Genomic DNA, 16,778 nt, shown 5'->3' on the forward strand with positions numbered 1-16,778 from the left:
TAGATCGGTGTTCTGCGCGCCGTCAGTCAGCCGGTTTTAGACGCAGCCTGATGGCTTGAAAGGCTTGGCTTTAAAACACTTCGGCTGAGATCTGTGTGAATAATGGAAAACGAAATGTCCTTTGGGACCGACCCCCGCCGGCGGCGGCGGCGGCGGCTGCGCGACACTGTTGGGAAGGCGCGGGAGGTGCGGTTTACGGTTCTGCCGTAAAGCAGCTCGCCCGGGCGGGCGGTCGCTGCCGCCCTTGGGAGGTGAGCGGACATGAGCGGGAATGGCCGGAGCAAGGCTCTGGAGCTGCTGCGGTCGCTGCCCAGGGTCAGTCTGGCCAACCTAAGGCCCAGCCCAGGCTCCAAAAAGCCGGTGAGTGCCTGCAGTTTGTCGGGTGGGTCGCGGGCATGCTTTCTCTCCGGCGGCAGGACTGTGCCTCGGCAGCGGGCACGCCCGGCCCTGGTGGCGGCTGCCTCGGGGGCTGTCAGAAGCCCTTTGGGGAGGCTGCGGCAGGCCCGGGAGAGCGGCCTGGCCAAAATAGGCATGGGAAGGCTGAGGAATGGGTGGCAGTGCTGTGCGTGTTGGCTCTCTTGTCTTTTGTGTGTCTCGTAACCGGTGTGAGTAGCCATCCCCACAGAGAAAGGGCTGAGTGGCCCTAGCTAACCCTCAGAATGCCATCATTGGGGGGCAGAGGGAAACAGTAAAAAAGTATGGAATACCACCTGTTTCTGGGATAGAGTAATACACTTGAAAAGGGAAGATTAAAAGGCTTAAAAAGAAAAGGAATGTGATGCCGGCCCACGATTCCTGTTACTACTGCTTTCTCAAGAACAAAACTAAACGTTCTCTTCCCTGTCTCCTTGTAGAGTGATAGAGGAGTAAAGAAAAGAAACCAGGATGAAACCCATCTGGTTTAGGGGAAATATCAGTGAACAGGGGGATGAGGTTCAAGGGCTAAAGTCATAGGAATAGAGAATCGGCAGGGAGCACCAAGCAGCACTTCCCTGTCAGTGCTTAAGGCTCCTCAGAGATGCCTACAGAGCTGGTGAGTGCTGCGTAGTTGTAATCCCGTAAACCTGTGACAAGACAAGAGAATGGAAATTCTTCCCCCCTGCAGCTCTTGGGGTTCCCCTGTAAAGTTACTTCACTTGGAGCTGTGTACACCCAGCTTGGCCAGGGTCAAGCAGAACTGGAAGAAGCAGCCCTGTACAGGACTGGAGTGGTGATTCTTAAGCTTTTTCAAACTAATCCGGCTATTTTCAGGCTTAGCATCCAGAAGTTGTGAGATAGTCTGAACTTGAGGTTTGCTAGAACTGATGCTTTCCTCATAGTGTTTGGTCTCAGCACTTTTTGTTTTTCAAGGTAGCTGTTGGGTTTAGGAAAACACTTTTTTTTTTTTTAAATCTTGAAAGTAGAGGGATTTTGTATGTTCACTGGGTCTTTAGCAAGTAACTTGCAACTCCATCTAGGAAATGAGCATTCTTTTCCCCATGTTACTGCTAACTGTTTGCCTTCAGGTAGAGTTTGTGCAAGTGACCTCGGCTCTGTTTCTTCGGTGTCTGACAGCCTTATTCTGTGATTAATGAAGTTCTTAGATAAGCAGATTTAAGAGCATTTGACTTCACAAACAGAAGTTGCAGCAAAAAAAAAAAAGTTTTGATTGGCTCTTCTGACAGTCTAAAATCTGGTCAGTGTACTGATTAGATTCCAGTTGTGACCAGATACTGTCAGTGTACGTGTGTCAACCGAAGTCACTGTGTAATCTAGTGTGTGTATGGGCAACTGCCAGAAAGGGTGGGTGGGTCAGCTGCGCCCTCCATCTACCTCCAGGTGCTCACACCCGCTTTGTATTTTGTAGTGCTGCAAGAGGTTGTGTGGTGAGCCAGAGCAGGGAACTAAACCAGTTGAAAACTAGTGACAAAAATTAGTTTTCATCTAGTTTAATTCCCTGACCTGTCCAATACAGAGCCACACAACTGCTTGTGTCAGCACAAGAGGTGCTGTGAGTAAAGAAGCATAGCATGTGGGCTGGGGACAAGTCAGCTTCCTCTGGTGGCAGGGATGTCTAGTCCAGCGCAAAACTGCACTTGAACTCTATACTATTTAGTATTAATACAGGTAAACTGTGCATCTTAGGTCAGATGATATTTCAAATTAATGCATTTTTTTCTCATGCATGTCCGTACTGACTTTTCTATTGATATTTCAGTACATGTTAAGTGCTCCACAACTTTGGAAAACTTACAGAGACAATAAAGAGCATAAAACATCCTAGTTTATGTCTTTGTTGTGTTAGGCTAATAATCAAGTACCATGATGTAATGAACAGTTTTCAGACCTGAGTTTTACTCAATACTCCTTGCTGCAGTCCTAACTGCGTAGAGTGGTTTGTAGGATTAGGGGTGCTTGAAGTTTGGCTCTCTGACTGTTGAATACAAAAAATGAGAAATTGAAGGGGCTTATTGTAGTCTCTTTAATAATGAATTATTTACATTATTATTGATCCAACAGTGACTATGCTGTGATTTAACCAAAGTTAGCTTATAGTACAAATACTGTTTAGAATGTGTTGCTTTATGTGTCTCCCAGCCTGACTGATTCATGTTGAGGAACACAGTGGAGAATAGCAAATGTGTGAATTGTGTTGTACAGATATGAGACTAGTTAGCAGCATGACATTGCTCTTTCCACATGCGTTTACACTCCAGTGAATGTTAGGTTCAATGGGAAAAACTTTGTAAGATCAAATGGATCCATCAAAGTGATGCACAGATGTGATTGTGCCTCTTGGAGCTGAACAGTGAACTCTACCACGTGCAGCACGGCGGCAAGGATTCTGAAGCTCCTGGCTCTATCTTATCCCTGACAAAGTGTAAGAAATCAAAATGAGCCTTAGTGCTGCACATTTTTTAGTACGTGAATTAAATGAAGTCACCTTACACAGAAAACTTGATTAGTTAGGTCAGAGTGAGCTGGCACTGCTTCATTTAATAGTGGTCGCTCCCAGCTGCTCATTTGGTCCCTTGGTTACTGCCTGTTTTGTAATCCTATAGATACTTGCATACTCATGAATTGTACTGAAGGGTGCAACTGACCTGGATTTTAATTTTTTTTAAAAAAAAAAGGTTTTACCTTTGCTTATCTCTTTGATCCCATTCACCATTTGGCTGTGCAAGTGTTTCTGCTGGCACAAATAGGAGGTGAGTGCAAGAAGATTGCTGAACTGCTACTTATGGCTGCAGTGCTACTTCAAAGTGCTCAGGGAACTAATAGCTTAGTATCACAGTCTTAATTTAAAAAATAATAAAGGTTTAAAATGCAATTTTCTCTTTTTTGATTTGTAGTCACTAGAAATGGCAAAGTTGCAGACTCTTTGGAAAGTCTGAGTCCGTGAAAAGAATTATATTTGTGCATAGCATATACAGTCTGTTTCCCTGCCCCTTGAAGTACAATTGATTTTTTTTTTTTTTTTTTTTTTTAAAGTTCTTTTTTCATTGTCAGTGTTCGGAAACTTCTGAGCACTGAGCAACTTGCTTGTGAAATAGGAGAAAATATCAATAGTAAATTCAGGAAAATTCTCTTAACTTGGAGAGTGCAGGTTATAAGAGGTAGGATTAAATACTAGTATTCATTTTATCACAATATGTGTTCATGTAAACTTTCAGACTCTTTGTGGTGCCTGCCTAGAGCTGTGGTCTGCAAAAATCACATTAACTGCTTTTCTGACTATTTTTCCCTGTAGAAAACAGCTATCTCTTAATTTTTCCTTCAGAATCAGCATTTTGCTCAGTTGTTTATATCTCTGAAATCTTACGTTTTATAGATATTTATTTCCAAAGTAGTTGACTAAATGTATCATTGATTGTTTTCAAGGAGAGAAGACGTGGCCGTGGAAGATATGGAGGTAGGAAGTGTGGTCGAGGTCACAAAGGAGAAAGACAAAGAGGAAATCGCCCCCGATTAGGCTTTGAGGGTGGTCAAACTCCATTTTACTTGGCCATACCAAAATATGGGTTTAATGAGGGACATAGGTAAGTTTCTTCACATTTACTCAGAAATTAATCATTGTCTGCTTTTCTTGGATCTTCCTCCTGAAGGCAAAATCTAATATGCTAAACCAGGCCTAACTGAAAATGAGATATTCCTCTCAGACTGTTAGCTTCCTTACCAACAGAATGTTCAATTTTTTGTGAGATTATTTTTTTAATCACTTATTTTCTGTTGTTTTACAGCTTTGCTTATTTGCCCTTTTCTTTGCATAATTCCTCATATGTAGCAGGCTACCCTTCCTCCTACAGCTGAGTGCCTTTTACCTCTGAAACCACTCCTTCATATATGCTTGTTTCTTTCTGCCTGTCTGTGCAGCAGATAACTTAGTGAACTGACTGGGAACAGTCCCATTGACTTGAGTGAGGATGTTGGGTATGGAAATGTAGTCCAAAGCCTTGCTTTGTTATTTCTCTTTGCTTTATTCACCTTAAGTTCTGATCTGCTGCTAGCCAAACAATTCTGCTTTTCTTCATTACTCAGCCTTTTTTAGCCCTGCAACACTGGGGTCTTTGTCTGTCTGTACTCCATCTGTTCCACCTAGGATCTTAACAGGCTCTTTGATAGCAAATCTGCTGGATGAGGCCATTAAGTCATCTTTCACCATTGTTCTCCTCACGCATTCTGCCTTGTTTGACACTTCCGTCCTCTTTTCACATTGTGCTTGTTTGTGCCATGTCCATCTTCCAGCTTTTTAATGTTTAAAATTATTCTTCTAACATGTCTTTTCTCCAGTCACTGTTCTTAGCTGGAGAGCTGTATGCCAGTGTTTTCTTCATTTCCTTCACTTACACTGTCAATTACAAAATTTTGATGTTTAAAAATTTTTTGTTGTTTAAAGCTGGTTTTGTTTCCTAAGATAGCATGTATGTTACCTGGGTCACTAACCATTTTGTTGCTTTTAGGTGTGGTTATGAAAACTTCTGTACCCATGCAATACTCTTATAGGCAGTAGTAATAAAAACATGCCACCCCTAGCAGACTGTTCAAGAATGAAAAGACTAATGTGTATTTTTTTGTGAATTGTTAAACTTGCAGTTTGATTTCATGTTTCATTTGCTGATATAACTTCATCAAATAGCTGTGCTTTTCTATATTTCCATTCTTTATGCATGCAGTATAACTTACAGACCTGTCCTGGTTATTAAAGGTTTTCTCTGTGAGTCTTACTAGTTTTGAAGTGTGATTCAAACTCTGTTTCCAAGTACTGTCATTTTCTCCTGTTTGCTTAAGTTATTAAAAGAGTAAATGAGAAGCACTTTTGATAGCTGAAGACAGAGTGTAGATCTGCAGTCCTACAAAGGAAATGCTGCAGAATGCAGACACTGAGCTTCTTATGCTAACAATGGTCACGAGTTCATGAATAACCAACTGCAAAAATCCAAGCTTCTGCAGTGACAAGAAATTAACAGGGTCTTGCTTTTTTTTAACCACATCTGACAGCATGTGGAAACAAAGAAAGTGCTCTGTAATTTCTTTTCAATGTTGCTTGCAAAATTTCAATGTCAGGCTATTGTAAATGTTTTTCTAGTGAATATTGTAAGTGCACTTGAAAGATGCTATTGTGGCAGGATGGCAGCATGCTGGGCAACGTCTCTGCCTGTTTATCTTCACCTCAGTCTTCTTTCTGCAGTTGTGTTCCTCCACTTCTAGCACTTTTGCTCTTTTAGGAACTGTCTGACAGTGCAAATTCTGTTGCTTGTCTGTCTTAGTTAGCTTGCCAGTAACAGAGACAAGCTTCTTCTCAGTTTTTCTGCTACCACTCACAAATTTCCTCTAGCAGTGGTCACACTGATTGTATGAGACAGTTTTGAGCATCAGCATAAATGGTATGCAGTAGGCATAGACACTGGGATTGGGAAAACTGTTCGAAGGATTGGTTTGTGTAATAAAGTTAGAATTTCATAAAACACAAAAGTAGATTCTGCGGAAGCTGATGGCTATTGACAAAATATTCCAACTTCCTTTGGGGATATGGTTTAATGCATATTTTCTCAATATTTCTCTTCCTTGGTGATCTTTTGAGGAAGATTCCATTCAGTACTTGAGAGATGTCAGGTACAGTGATAATGGACTAAAAAATCTTGTTGGATAGAAGCAAGCTATGCAGGAGCACATACAGCATTTGGCTGATAGCCTTTGACTAAATTTTTGGGGGAGAGTGTATATTTGGTTTTGACTCTGGTTTTTTTTGTCAAATTTTCTGAATGTATCAGTGAAGCTACCAAACTGGATTCCCTTTGAAGATGGTAGCTCTTTAGAATCCTGTTGACTTACCAAGAAATGCTGACACTTTAATTTCTTCATCTTTCTTGCTTCCTTAAACCAGTCAGCAGGTAGAGAGGTATTCTGGAGTAAATTGAGCTCAGCAACAGCAAAATGATTAATGTCATATCGGAGGTGGGGATGTGTGAGCAAAGCTGAAGGCACAATGGAGTCTTGGGGGCTGTAACTAGGGCTTGTATTTGCATTAAATTAAAGTTTTTGTTTATGGATAGGTGTGTTTTAAATGTTTACTTGGTAGTTCTAGGAGTAGGTAGAAAATAGAATACCGTGTGGTGAATCTCAGTTGACCAGTTCCTATTAAAGCTTCAATTTTGTAAATGTCTCATTATTTTGTTTGGGTTTTTTTTTGCTTTCCTCTCCCCAGCCGCAGGCGTCAGTATCAACCCCTCAGTCTTCAGAGGCTCCAGTACCTGATTGATTTGGGCAGAGTTGATCCCATGCAACCAATTGACTTAACGCAGCTCACTAATGCCAGAGGTGTAACAGTGCAACCTCTCAAAAGGGATTATGGTGTCCAGCTGGTGGAGGAGGTATGCATACGAGACACTTTTTACTTCAGGCAGGATGAAGCCTTGGGTTTTCAGTTTTTCCATACCAGGTTGTCAGATTGTCCTTCCCATGTTTTGGAAGCTTCTTTGCTTCTCTAAATTAGTTTGCTGCGGAATTTTTGTGATAATAAATCCACTAGAGGGCACTGTGTGTTCGCAAAAAAAATCCAGGATGATGTTTTAAGACCTGAGGGACTACAAAAATGATAGTTAAGGAGCACATAACAAGAGGTCGAACTAGTATTTTAAAACAGAAGACTCTAAAGTAGTGAAAGAAATGTATGAATATTTTGGAAAGGCAGAGGGTTTTTTTCATTTGACCCAGGTGACTGAGTTAGAGCAATTTGGTTACCTGTCTTGGTGCAGGGAACAGACAAATAATAATGTTTTGCAGGATTTAATGTTTCTCACAACTTTGCAGAGAAGAATGAATATTTGTCCAAAAATACTCATTTTAATGTTACTCTAATATGTGTTGAAATGTACAGGGTGCTGATATTTTTTCAGCAAAAGTAAATATTGAAGTGCAGTGGGCATCTGAATTAGCAATTGCAGCCGTAGAAAAAAATGGAGGTGTTGTAACAACATCGTTCTACGATCCAAGGAGTTTGGGTAAGAACTTCTTTTCATTTCTGCCTTTTTTTTTTTTTTTTTAATGTGTGAAGATTAAACAATCCAAATCATAGTTTCAAACATAGTTCTTACTGGAAAATAATCCACTTCTATTCTAAAAGCTTCAACAATGCGTTGTTATACAAATGTTGAACTGTAATGCATCCTCAGTTTTGCTTTTTTTTTACCATTCACCTGTTTAGCCCTACCAGTGTTAGTAGTCATTTACCAATCAGCCAGTTAAAGAAATCCAAGTAGCTTTGTAAACAGAGGAACTAATAAAAGGTTGTTTCTTTGAATTTTTGTCTTCTAACTTTCTCATGTGTTTAATAACACTAAGAAAATTCAGGAAAAAAATTAGATTTAAAAACCACTGTGGATGTTTATATTTTTAATTTAAAATACTTTTTCAGTTAAAGTGAGGAAATAACTAAGTTACAAGCTCAGAATCATTCCAGTCAAAATGACTATTGTTTTCAGAACACTTTCACTGAAGAACGAGGCTTTGCTTTGCTTGAGGCTGCATCCTGCCTAATATTCATTCATGCAGTTTTTATTGACAATAATGGAGCTTTCATGTATGAATGAGGCTGAGAACAAGAGGAATAGACATTTTTAGTGTGCAAAATATGTTACCCTGGAGTGATACAATTTTGTTTTTTCCAGTCCAGAAAATAATCAAAATATTAAGGTTAAAAGGATCTGGAATGTAATTTGCCAAATTCAGTAAAACTTGAGGAGGAGAGGATAGTCTCACAATGATTAAATAGGTGCATGTGCCATTGATTCTTTATTTAAAATACTTACAGAAGCACTAAATTTGACATTTGTTGGTACACTGTGTAAACAGCCGTGCAAATGCATTGCTTCTAACCTGGAAGTCAGTCCTTTAAATAAATGGTGGCATCTAGCTTAGTTATTGTGTCTTTCCAAAGTGGGCATTCTAAATATATTAGAAGTAATGATTCATCCAGATTGTCACTATAAATATCAGTGAAAACAGAGTTGTTTGTTTGGTTAAGTGCAACTTGTAAACCACTATCTCATTCTCAACAAGATTATTCTTAAGGCTTGGGTTTTTGCTTGATGCTTTTTAATAAGAATATAATAATCTATTTAGCACAAAATACTAAATAAGAAGGTGTCATTTAATGTCTTTAAATATGTATTACAAAGCATAGTATCTAATTTTCTTTCATGTTCACCCACAGAAATTTTATGTAAGCCAGTAGTATTTTTTCTGCGTGGCCAGCCTATTCCAAAGCGAATGCTTCCACCAGAAGATCTAGTCCGTTACTACACAGATGCCAGGAATCGTGGTTACCTGGCAGATCCATCTAAGGTTGCGGAAGCCAGACTTGAACTTGCCAAGAAATACGGCTATGTCTTACCAGACATAACGAAGGATGAGCTCTTCAAAATGTTAAGTGCACGCAAGGATCCTCGACAGATATTTTTTGGTCTTGCTCCAGGATGGATCGTAAACATGGCAGACAAGAAAATTCTAAAACCAACTGATGAGAGGCTGTTAAAATACTATAGCTCATGAATTCAGGACTGGAGACAACTGCAGGTGTACAGGAAACATCTGGGTATGAAATAATGGATACGAAGTGGTGTTTGTTTTTTTTAAGACTCCTGTTACACTAGACAAAACATAAATTTTTGTTTATGTAATCTTCTGGTGTAGCTCTCAACTTCTTTATTGTCATAATACAGTGTATGAAAAATCTTAATATTTGGAAACAGTGTAGAGTCTGACATAAAGAGTGTGTTTGGGCACTTTCTCTTGCAATGATTTGCCAGTTATTTTTTCAGACAAAATGTTTCAGTGTTGCATTTATTTCAGAGGATGATTCCAAAGAATAACTTGACCAAATAAGTAGTTTATATTACCCTCTCTCCCCAAATTTAAAATCAGAAATGTGGCAGTACAAAACTAGTATTAGTTTTACAATCATATTACATAACATTATGTTTTAGAAAATGGTATCTTAAATACCTCTAAGAGATAGACCATCTATTTTTAGATGGGGAAAATTAAGAATGACCAGAAACAACAAAGTACAGAGGAATTTATTAACCTTTTCAATTCCATAGCAATATTTTGGATTTTGCCATTGCCATCAATAGCACTAGAGCTTGAGAGGTCTTGATTTTTGACTTATTCCTTCAGATGGATTTGAGAAAGACAGGGTGTGCAGTTTAAAAGAACTTTCTAAATTTAGGAGGAAAAAAAAAAAAAAGATAGCTATCTTAATCATGGAATCATAGAATTGTTTAGGTTGGAAGGGACCTCTAAGATGATTGAGTCCAACTGCCAACCCAACACCACCATGCCCACTAAACCATGTCCTGAAGTGCCATGTCTACACGTTTTTTGAACACCTCCAGGGACGGTGACTCCATCACTTCCCCGGGCAGCCTGTTCCAATGCCTGACAAATCAATGGCTTTTATTTTTCAAACAGAATTTAAAACTTGTCCAGACACAAATGTGATGTCATTAATAAAAATGCATAGCAGAATCAAGAGTCAAAGAATATTAGACAGTGACAGTAGATTGTGAAGGATGGGGGTGCGATGGACAAAGTACGCAATTGGATTCAGTTTTCAGCTTGATCACAGATTGCATATATGACAGTGGACAAATGAATTTAGATGTTGTGAAAAGTTATGAAGAAATTATTTTTATGGGAAACAGTGTTTTAATCGCACCAACTTGATACAATCTTGAAAAATACTTTCCAACAAATGTTTGTTTCATCAATCTCTCCAGAATACTATACTATTACTGTGCAAGAATATTCTAGGTTTCATTCTAGGAAGCTTAGGATTGGGCATTTGGGATGAGGAACTGTCGTGGTTTAAGCCCAGCCAGCAGCTAGGCACCATACAGCTGCTCGCTTACTCCCTTCCCTCCCACTAGGATGGGGAGGAGAACTGGAAAAAAAGTGAAACTTGTGGGTTGAGATAAGAATGATTTAATAACTAAGTAAAAAAAATATATTAGTAACAATAATAAAATAGAATAATTGTAATGAATAAAATAAAATAAAGAAAAAACCAAGTCATGTACAGTGCAGTTGCTCACCACCTACTGACTGATACCTGAGCAATGATCTGCCCCCCTGGCCAACTCCCCCGTTTATATACTGGGCATGAAGTTTTATGGTATGGAATATCCCTTTGGCTAGTTTGGGTCAGCTGTCCTGGCTGTGCTCCCTCCCGGCTTCTTGTACACCTGCCTGCTGGCAGAGCATGGGAAACTGAAAAATCCTCAACTTAATTGTTGCTAAGTAGCGCTTATCCTAAAACATCAGTGTGTTATCAACATTATTCTTGCACTAAATCCAAAATACACTGTACCAGCTACTAAAAAGAAAATTAACTCTATCCCAGCTGAAACCAGGATGTGAACCAAGCAGTAAATTGGAAGATGAGAGAGGAGACTTAAGTTAATCTATCAGAACTTGCTCTGACTCCTCAGAAGTTAATGAGATGCTTCATAATTACATGAACTTTAATGGAAGCTGAATTTGGCTTTAAAATAAGGATAATTTTGTTAATAGGATGCAGGAAATGGTGCGGAAGACCAGAACACAAGAAGAAGTCTTGCTTTCCAATTTTCATGTGCCTTGGGAAATGCTACTTAAGGTTTTCTGTAGCTGCCAAACCATCCCATCTCCCAGGGAAAGCCCTCTGAGTGCCAGAATCTCATGTTTCTCCTGTATAACACCTGTATTTCACTGGTGTGCCTCCACGTTGGAGGGGGTAAGAAAAAAAAAAATTTAAAAGATCTTCTTTTTCTTTCAGAAAATACCAAGAAGTGGATGAATTTTGTTGGTGTTTGTCAACCAGCCCAGATTTTTGCTTCACTCAACAAACTGCCTTGTCAATTAATATGAGCATCTGTAATCACAAAACAAAATAAAACAAGTTTTCTATTCTCATGCTGTTTAAAGAATCTGAAATCCAGAGCTTAACAATGGAGAGTCACTAATTTTTGACAACTTATGCTTTAGCTTCTATTGTTTGTTGTTAATATGTGTTAGATGCTATCAGTAATGGTTATTCTCCTGACTTGTGGTTTAAGTATAGGTGAAACAGCAAAACAACACCAATATAAAATTGGATTGTGAATAGCAGGAATTTGGTCTTAGTGGCGTTAACATTCATATTTTATAAGGTGCACAACACTTTTTTGGCACATTGAGAATAATACTGTGTGCCAAAAAAAGTATAGCTAGTGTTAACTTGAATGTGAAGTAAATAACTTTCTCACTTTAGATGTATCCTGTTCTGCATCCTGATGATTGTTGGTTTGGAACCTTAAATGACAAGTAATATTTTTTTTTTTACTTTTTTTTTTCTTTTTGTTATTACAATACTACTGCCTCTATTTGGGAGGGAGTTGGTTGGGGGGAAGAGTATTTATTGCCTTCCCTTATTTGTGCCATAATGTTTCTGTTTTTATGAATCAATTCACAATTGTATTTTGTGGAGGTGGTGGTACTCAACAGGAAAGCTACTTAACTGGAAGCAAAGAAGGAAGTTAGTCATATTAGTGAAGACCAGAAGACAAAAGTGTTTATGTATCATTGTGTATTTTGGGGAGGAGAAGGGGGGGGGGGGGCAACTTTGTTTCCACTCCTGCTCTTTGTATTAAAATGAACAAATTGCTCTTGGCCATTTTTTTTTTCTAAATCAACTTCTTTGATATACACACGCGTGCACGCGCTGGTTTCTGTAGGTTTCTAAATGGTTTTCAGGTGAAAGGGTAACTTGGATAAAATGATAACAGTGAAAGAAAGAATGAAAACAGGAAACAGATGTCTGGTGACGTTGAGGGATTGGATAGCACTTATTCAGTGAACGACGTCTTAGTCACAAGGCAGCTGTATCCTGGCTCTGATACTATAACGCTACAAATACCTTGGAGCCAAAACAGCCACGTTCCACAAAATCCGGTCATTTTGCTTTATAAAGGTGATCTTTTATCATCTTATAATTGGAGAGGGCAAAAAGGGCTGTATGTTGCTTTATTTAAAATATGCAACGCTTGTCTTTTTTTCCTCTCTTCTGTTTACAGTAGCTCGTATTTTATAATGGTTGTTTGGATTTTTATTTACTAGTGAAAAAAGTGACAAGGCTATAGAGGATTTCCTGTTCATTTTATCTCGTCAGGAGCACAAGTCTCCTGGCAACTGAATACAGAATTATCAAAAGCACAAATAAGTTATTGACAAGGTTTCTAATAAATCCATAATAAACAGCCTTCCAATGGACTGTTGTTTATATGAGGGTCAGGCTCGCTGATGCAAGGCTCTAAGCCAGCACTGGCATCTAAGGCCATTCTTTTTACTTAGGAATATGTACCATGTTTTCATGTTCATAAGATAAATGATTGCCTTGGATATCCTGTTTTGATAGGGGTTTTTCATATGCAACGATGTATTACACAGCAAGAAGCACCCAATCTGCTGTAACCGGAAAAGCCTTATCAGGTAGCTGAGGAAAAGAAGTGTTATTTATGCCATAAAATACTGAAAGCCATGTCAATTTTTATCGACGACATCATACTTTTGAATGGTTCCTTGATAAAACTGATTACATATGTGAGACTGAAATCAAAATAAAGGCCTTTGAACGAGTACATACCTTGTATCATACCTTGATAATTAGAAATCACCTATTTCTTAGGAGATAGACTCTACTAACAGCTGCCAGTCAATACTATGCTTACAGGTGGCTGACTGCAGACCCAAAATGAAGGAAGTTAAAATACATGCATTTTCCTTTTTAGTTACATGTACAACATCATGCTGGCTTTTAATTCATTATACTTCATCTTATAGTACTTGTGTTTAACAACCAAAAGTTCAGTGTGCCATTCACCGATTTCCAAAAAGGAATAAATGAATAAATCAGTGGCCCTGACCTGAATCTTCACTGGCAGTGTGCCAACATTGTTTTGACATACAACCATAATTGATGTTAGTGCTCCAGGAAGTCATAGAAAAGTGATCAATTATGAAGATAGCTTCCCATTGCTATTTTATTATATTCTGTTTTATTGCTGATACAAAGGTAATTTTGCACAGTTGAACACTCACATGTTCTGTAAAAATTTATCTCTTAATTTGAAATTGTTGCACAAGTTCCGTATTTTAAATATTTAAGTGTTACATTTACACATCGCTAAAATAAGAAGGATGCTGTGTCTGTCCAAAATGGCCAGTTTAATATTCCACATGCAGAATTATTTCTTAAAATTTCCTGACAGGTGATCAGATGGGAATAGTTTTGCATAACGCACAGTCTGTACTTCAGTTTATTGTTATGGTTTAGTTTATGAAAAGATGTAGTTAGAAGTCCAGCTGTGACAGAGTTCTTACCCATTAGAGGAAAATTACAAACTTTTTAAGCTGCTTCATCTCCTAGCTCAGGTGGCCCGTATTGGTCTTGTGTAGCAAAAATATATGGCATTGCCTGAACAGTTACTGGGTTCTCAGTGGAAGCAAACTACCCTCAGATCTATTCTGTCTCCTTTGGTTAATATTCCCTCTGTCACATCTGCATCTTCCCGAGGTCTCTTCTCACTTCTCCTGTTGTAGTGGTGGGAACTACGGGGCTCAATCATTCTCACAGTGTCATCCTGTCTGGCCCACTCTGGGTTTGAAAATCTGGTTGTTTTATGTGCCTGTGGAGCAGGAAAAGTGTTGATCATTCCTGCATCTGTTTATACGAGGGGGTTTTTCGTGGCTTGAGTTTCCTGGACTGGTGTTGCTTTTGTTGTTAAAAATGTCAACAGCAATGTTGTTTACTTGTTAACCTTGCAGATTCCAGGACACACGCCGACCGGGTTGGAGGGCCCTTTGAGCAATGGATTCGGAGTTTACTCAGAGTCAAGGAGCACTCCCTAGAAGGGTGTCTGTGCACTTAACTCAGAATTACACACACTAGGTACAAATCTGAATGGATAGGCAATTTTGCATTCAATACATCAATGCCCCAATCAGTCTTCTTGCACTTTTGGAAACCCAGCCTCTGTAAGATTCATTCTGTCTCCTGATAGGATTGTCCTGTCTGGTCTCTAATCTCTAAATATGGGCAGGTTAGCCTGAAAGTCTGCCGTTTCTTGATGTTAATATTTTTATTGTTACTCCTTGGGCAGGTGGTGACAGCTAGAGGTTTGTGTACATAGAGCAGCCTGTGAAAAATAAGTTGATGTGTAAATTTACAGTACACTTGTTCTCTATGGATTTTTTTTGTGATGCTGGTGTAGTTTGCTTTGCTCTCAGTGTGGACTACCTTAAATTAAGAAAAGAAATTCACTCTTAATATCTGACAAGGGAGATACTTTCTTTGCTTTGTTGAATGTAGCTGTGGTTCAGAGCTTCAATCATTGGAATCCAACTTCCCTATAAATTTAGTATGGTGAGGTATTGTCTTAATTTCAGAATTAATGCAAGTCTAAATTTACATTGCTTACGTGTAGACAGTTGTCCAAGCTCATTTCATAGTCACCAGTAATCTGATTGGTATAGTCAGTGGAGGCTGGAGAATTACTGTGTTTAGCCTGAAGCAGATATCTGAGCAACTAAATTGCACTGTGGGCTCCACTGACTGTGACCATAGTTTTAACATATAGCACACTTGTATACACCCAAAACTTAAGTATCTGGAGCTGAATCCCACTCTGTGTTTTCAGTGACCCAAGGTGCTTGAAGTTGATGGTTGGAAGTTCTCCTTAGGGATCCACATATCACCAGTGTGGATTGCCTAGCTCACCATTGGGAAATTCTGAAGCTTGATGTACTAGGTTGTATTTGTCTTTGAAAATAAGCATGCTGATTTAATAAAAAACAAGTCAGAGGACATCTTGGAGCCACAAGAAGTGAAAGGCTGGCAATCAAACAATCAGCATTATTTTACAACTGTTGGAGACTGCAGCTTTTCCAGGATATAGAAATCAGTGGTACCCCCACCTGGAAGCCTTTGATTCTTTCAAGGTGGATGACTCCCAGTTCCCACCCCTGCACTGGTATTGCCATTCAAAATTTGCCTGCCTACCTTCTTTGGCCCTCATGTAATATGTTGCTGATGTTTGTGCTAACTCTAACGTATGTGTTTCCTCTGTAAGTGAAGCATGGAAATTAAAGTCACTTGAATTTTCAAAAGAAAAAATGGGAGAGGAGAATAGTACCACTCTGAGGTGTCTGCTTCAGCAAGTGATGCTTGTAATAGAGAAAGTGACTGAGATACCTAAACACAAATGTTGTCTCGCTGCTCTCTGAGAACATGCAGTCCAGCGCATCTCTTAGGGTCTCCTCTACAACTACTGTGATGAATTGTGTTGTTTGTATAAAAGACAGATTTGGGACTGATCCTTCTACAGATTTGGACTTGCCATTTCTCCTGTTTTCAGTGATTTCTGGGTCCCTGAAACCTCATAGATGTGTTTTTCAGTGCACAGGCAATCATTTATCCCTTCTTTTTCTTTTCTTTTTTTTTCCTTTTTTTTTTTTTTTTGGCAAGGCGATTGCACTAATCACCACAGCAGGCAGTCTGGGTATAGGCCATGTACTAGGCTTGAGACTGTTCCAGTCAAAATATTATTCTACTGGTTTTATGTTGGACTTGGCTGTGGTGACATTGCTGCCGCCCTGACTTCTAGGACTTGAGAAATGTCTGGGCTAATTGTGACTTTGTTGTTGGGTTTTGTTGTTATTGTTGTTATTGGAAGGCTCCAGCCCTTCCAGGTTCATCATTAAAGACAGGTGTTTACTGTGGAATGATCGTGAGATGAATTACCATAGTAAGGATGTGAATGTGTTGCAAAATTCTACCTGGGTCAGTTTTTCCACACTCATTTGTATTTATCTGAGGGAACCGAAGCACTGGGATGCTATGATACTTTCTGTCTTTGTTGTGGAAAAACTTATCTGTCTATTAAGAGAATCGAAAAAGAAAATGGAAGGTAAAACCCTGTCAAGTAATTTTTGCTGCATCTTGTGAAAAGTGCATGTTTTCCTAGTACGAACTGTTGCTCCCAGCTGAGCTGGATGACTTTGCTTGCAGCTTATTAGGACACTGCAATGGCAGCAGACCACTATGGGCACTGACATGCAGCTATGGTACTGTAGTTGGCCCTAGCAAAAGAAGAGATAATTTGCACAGACTTGGGAACATGAGAATCAAGGTATGAAAATCTCCATCTGAAGAGATTCCAAAATCAGGAATGTACGAGTATTCTGCAAACACTACTGAAACTCCACTGCATATTTAATTACTC

The 16,778-nt window shown here is 39.1% G+C and overlaps 1 protein-coding gene across 1 annotated transcript; it reads left to right on the forward strand.

Moving 5' to 3' along the window:
- Positions 1-183: 183 nt before the first annotated feature.
- MRPL15 (mitochondrial ribosomal protein L15) lies at positions 184-11,433 on the forward strand. The gene is made up of 6 exons (XM_069779347.1): positions 184-360; positions 3,862-4,019; positions 6,686-6,851; positions 7,358-7,481; positions 8,693-9,073; positions 11,297-11,433. The coding sequence occupies exons 1-5, from the start codon at positions 262-264 to the stop codon at positions 9,028-9,030; spliced, it is 885 nt and encodes a 294-aa protein (XP_069635448.1). The 5' UTR covers positions 184-261; the 3' UTR covers positions 9,031-9,073; positions 11,297-11,433.
- The last annotated feature ends 5,345 nt before the right edge of the window (positions 11,434-16,778 follow it).

Source organism: Haliaeetus albicilla, chromosome 3 (genome assembly GCF_947461875.1).
Source record: "Haliaeetus albicilla chromosome 3, bHalAlb1.1, whole genome shotgun sequence".
Classification (NCBI taxonomy): domain Eukaryota; kingdom Metazoa; phylum Chordata; class Aves; order Accipitriformes; family Accipitridae; genus Haliaeetus; species Haliaeetus albicilla.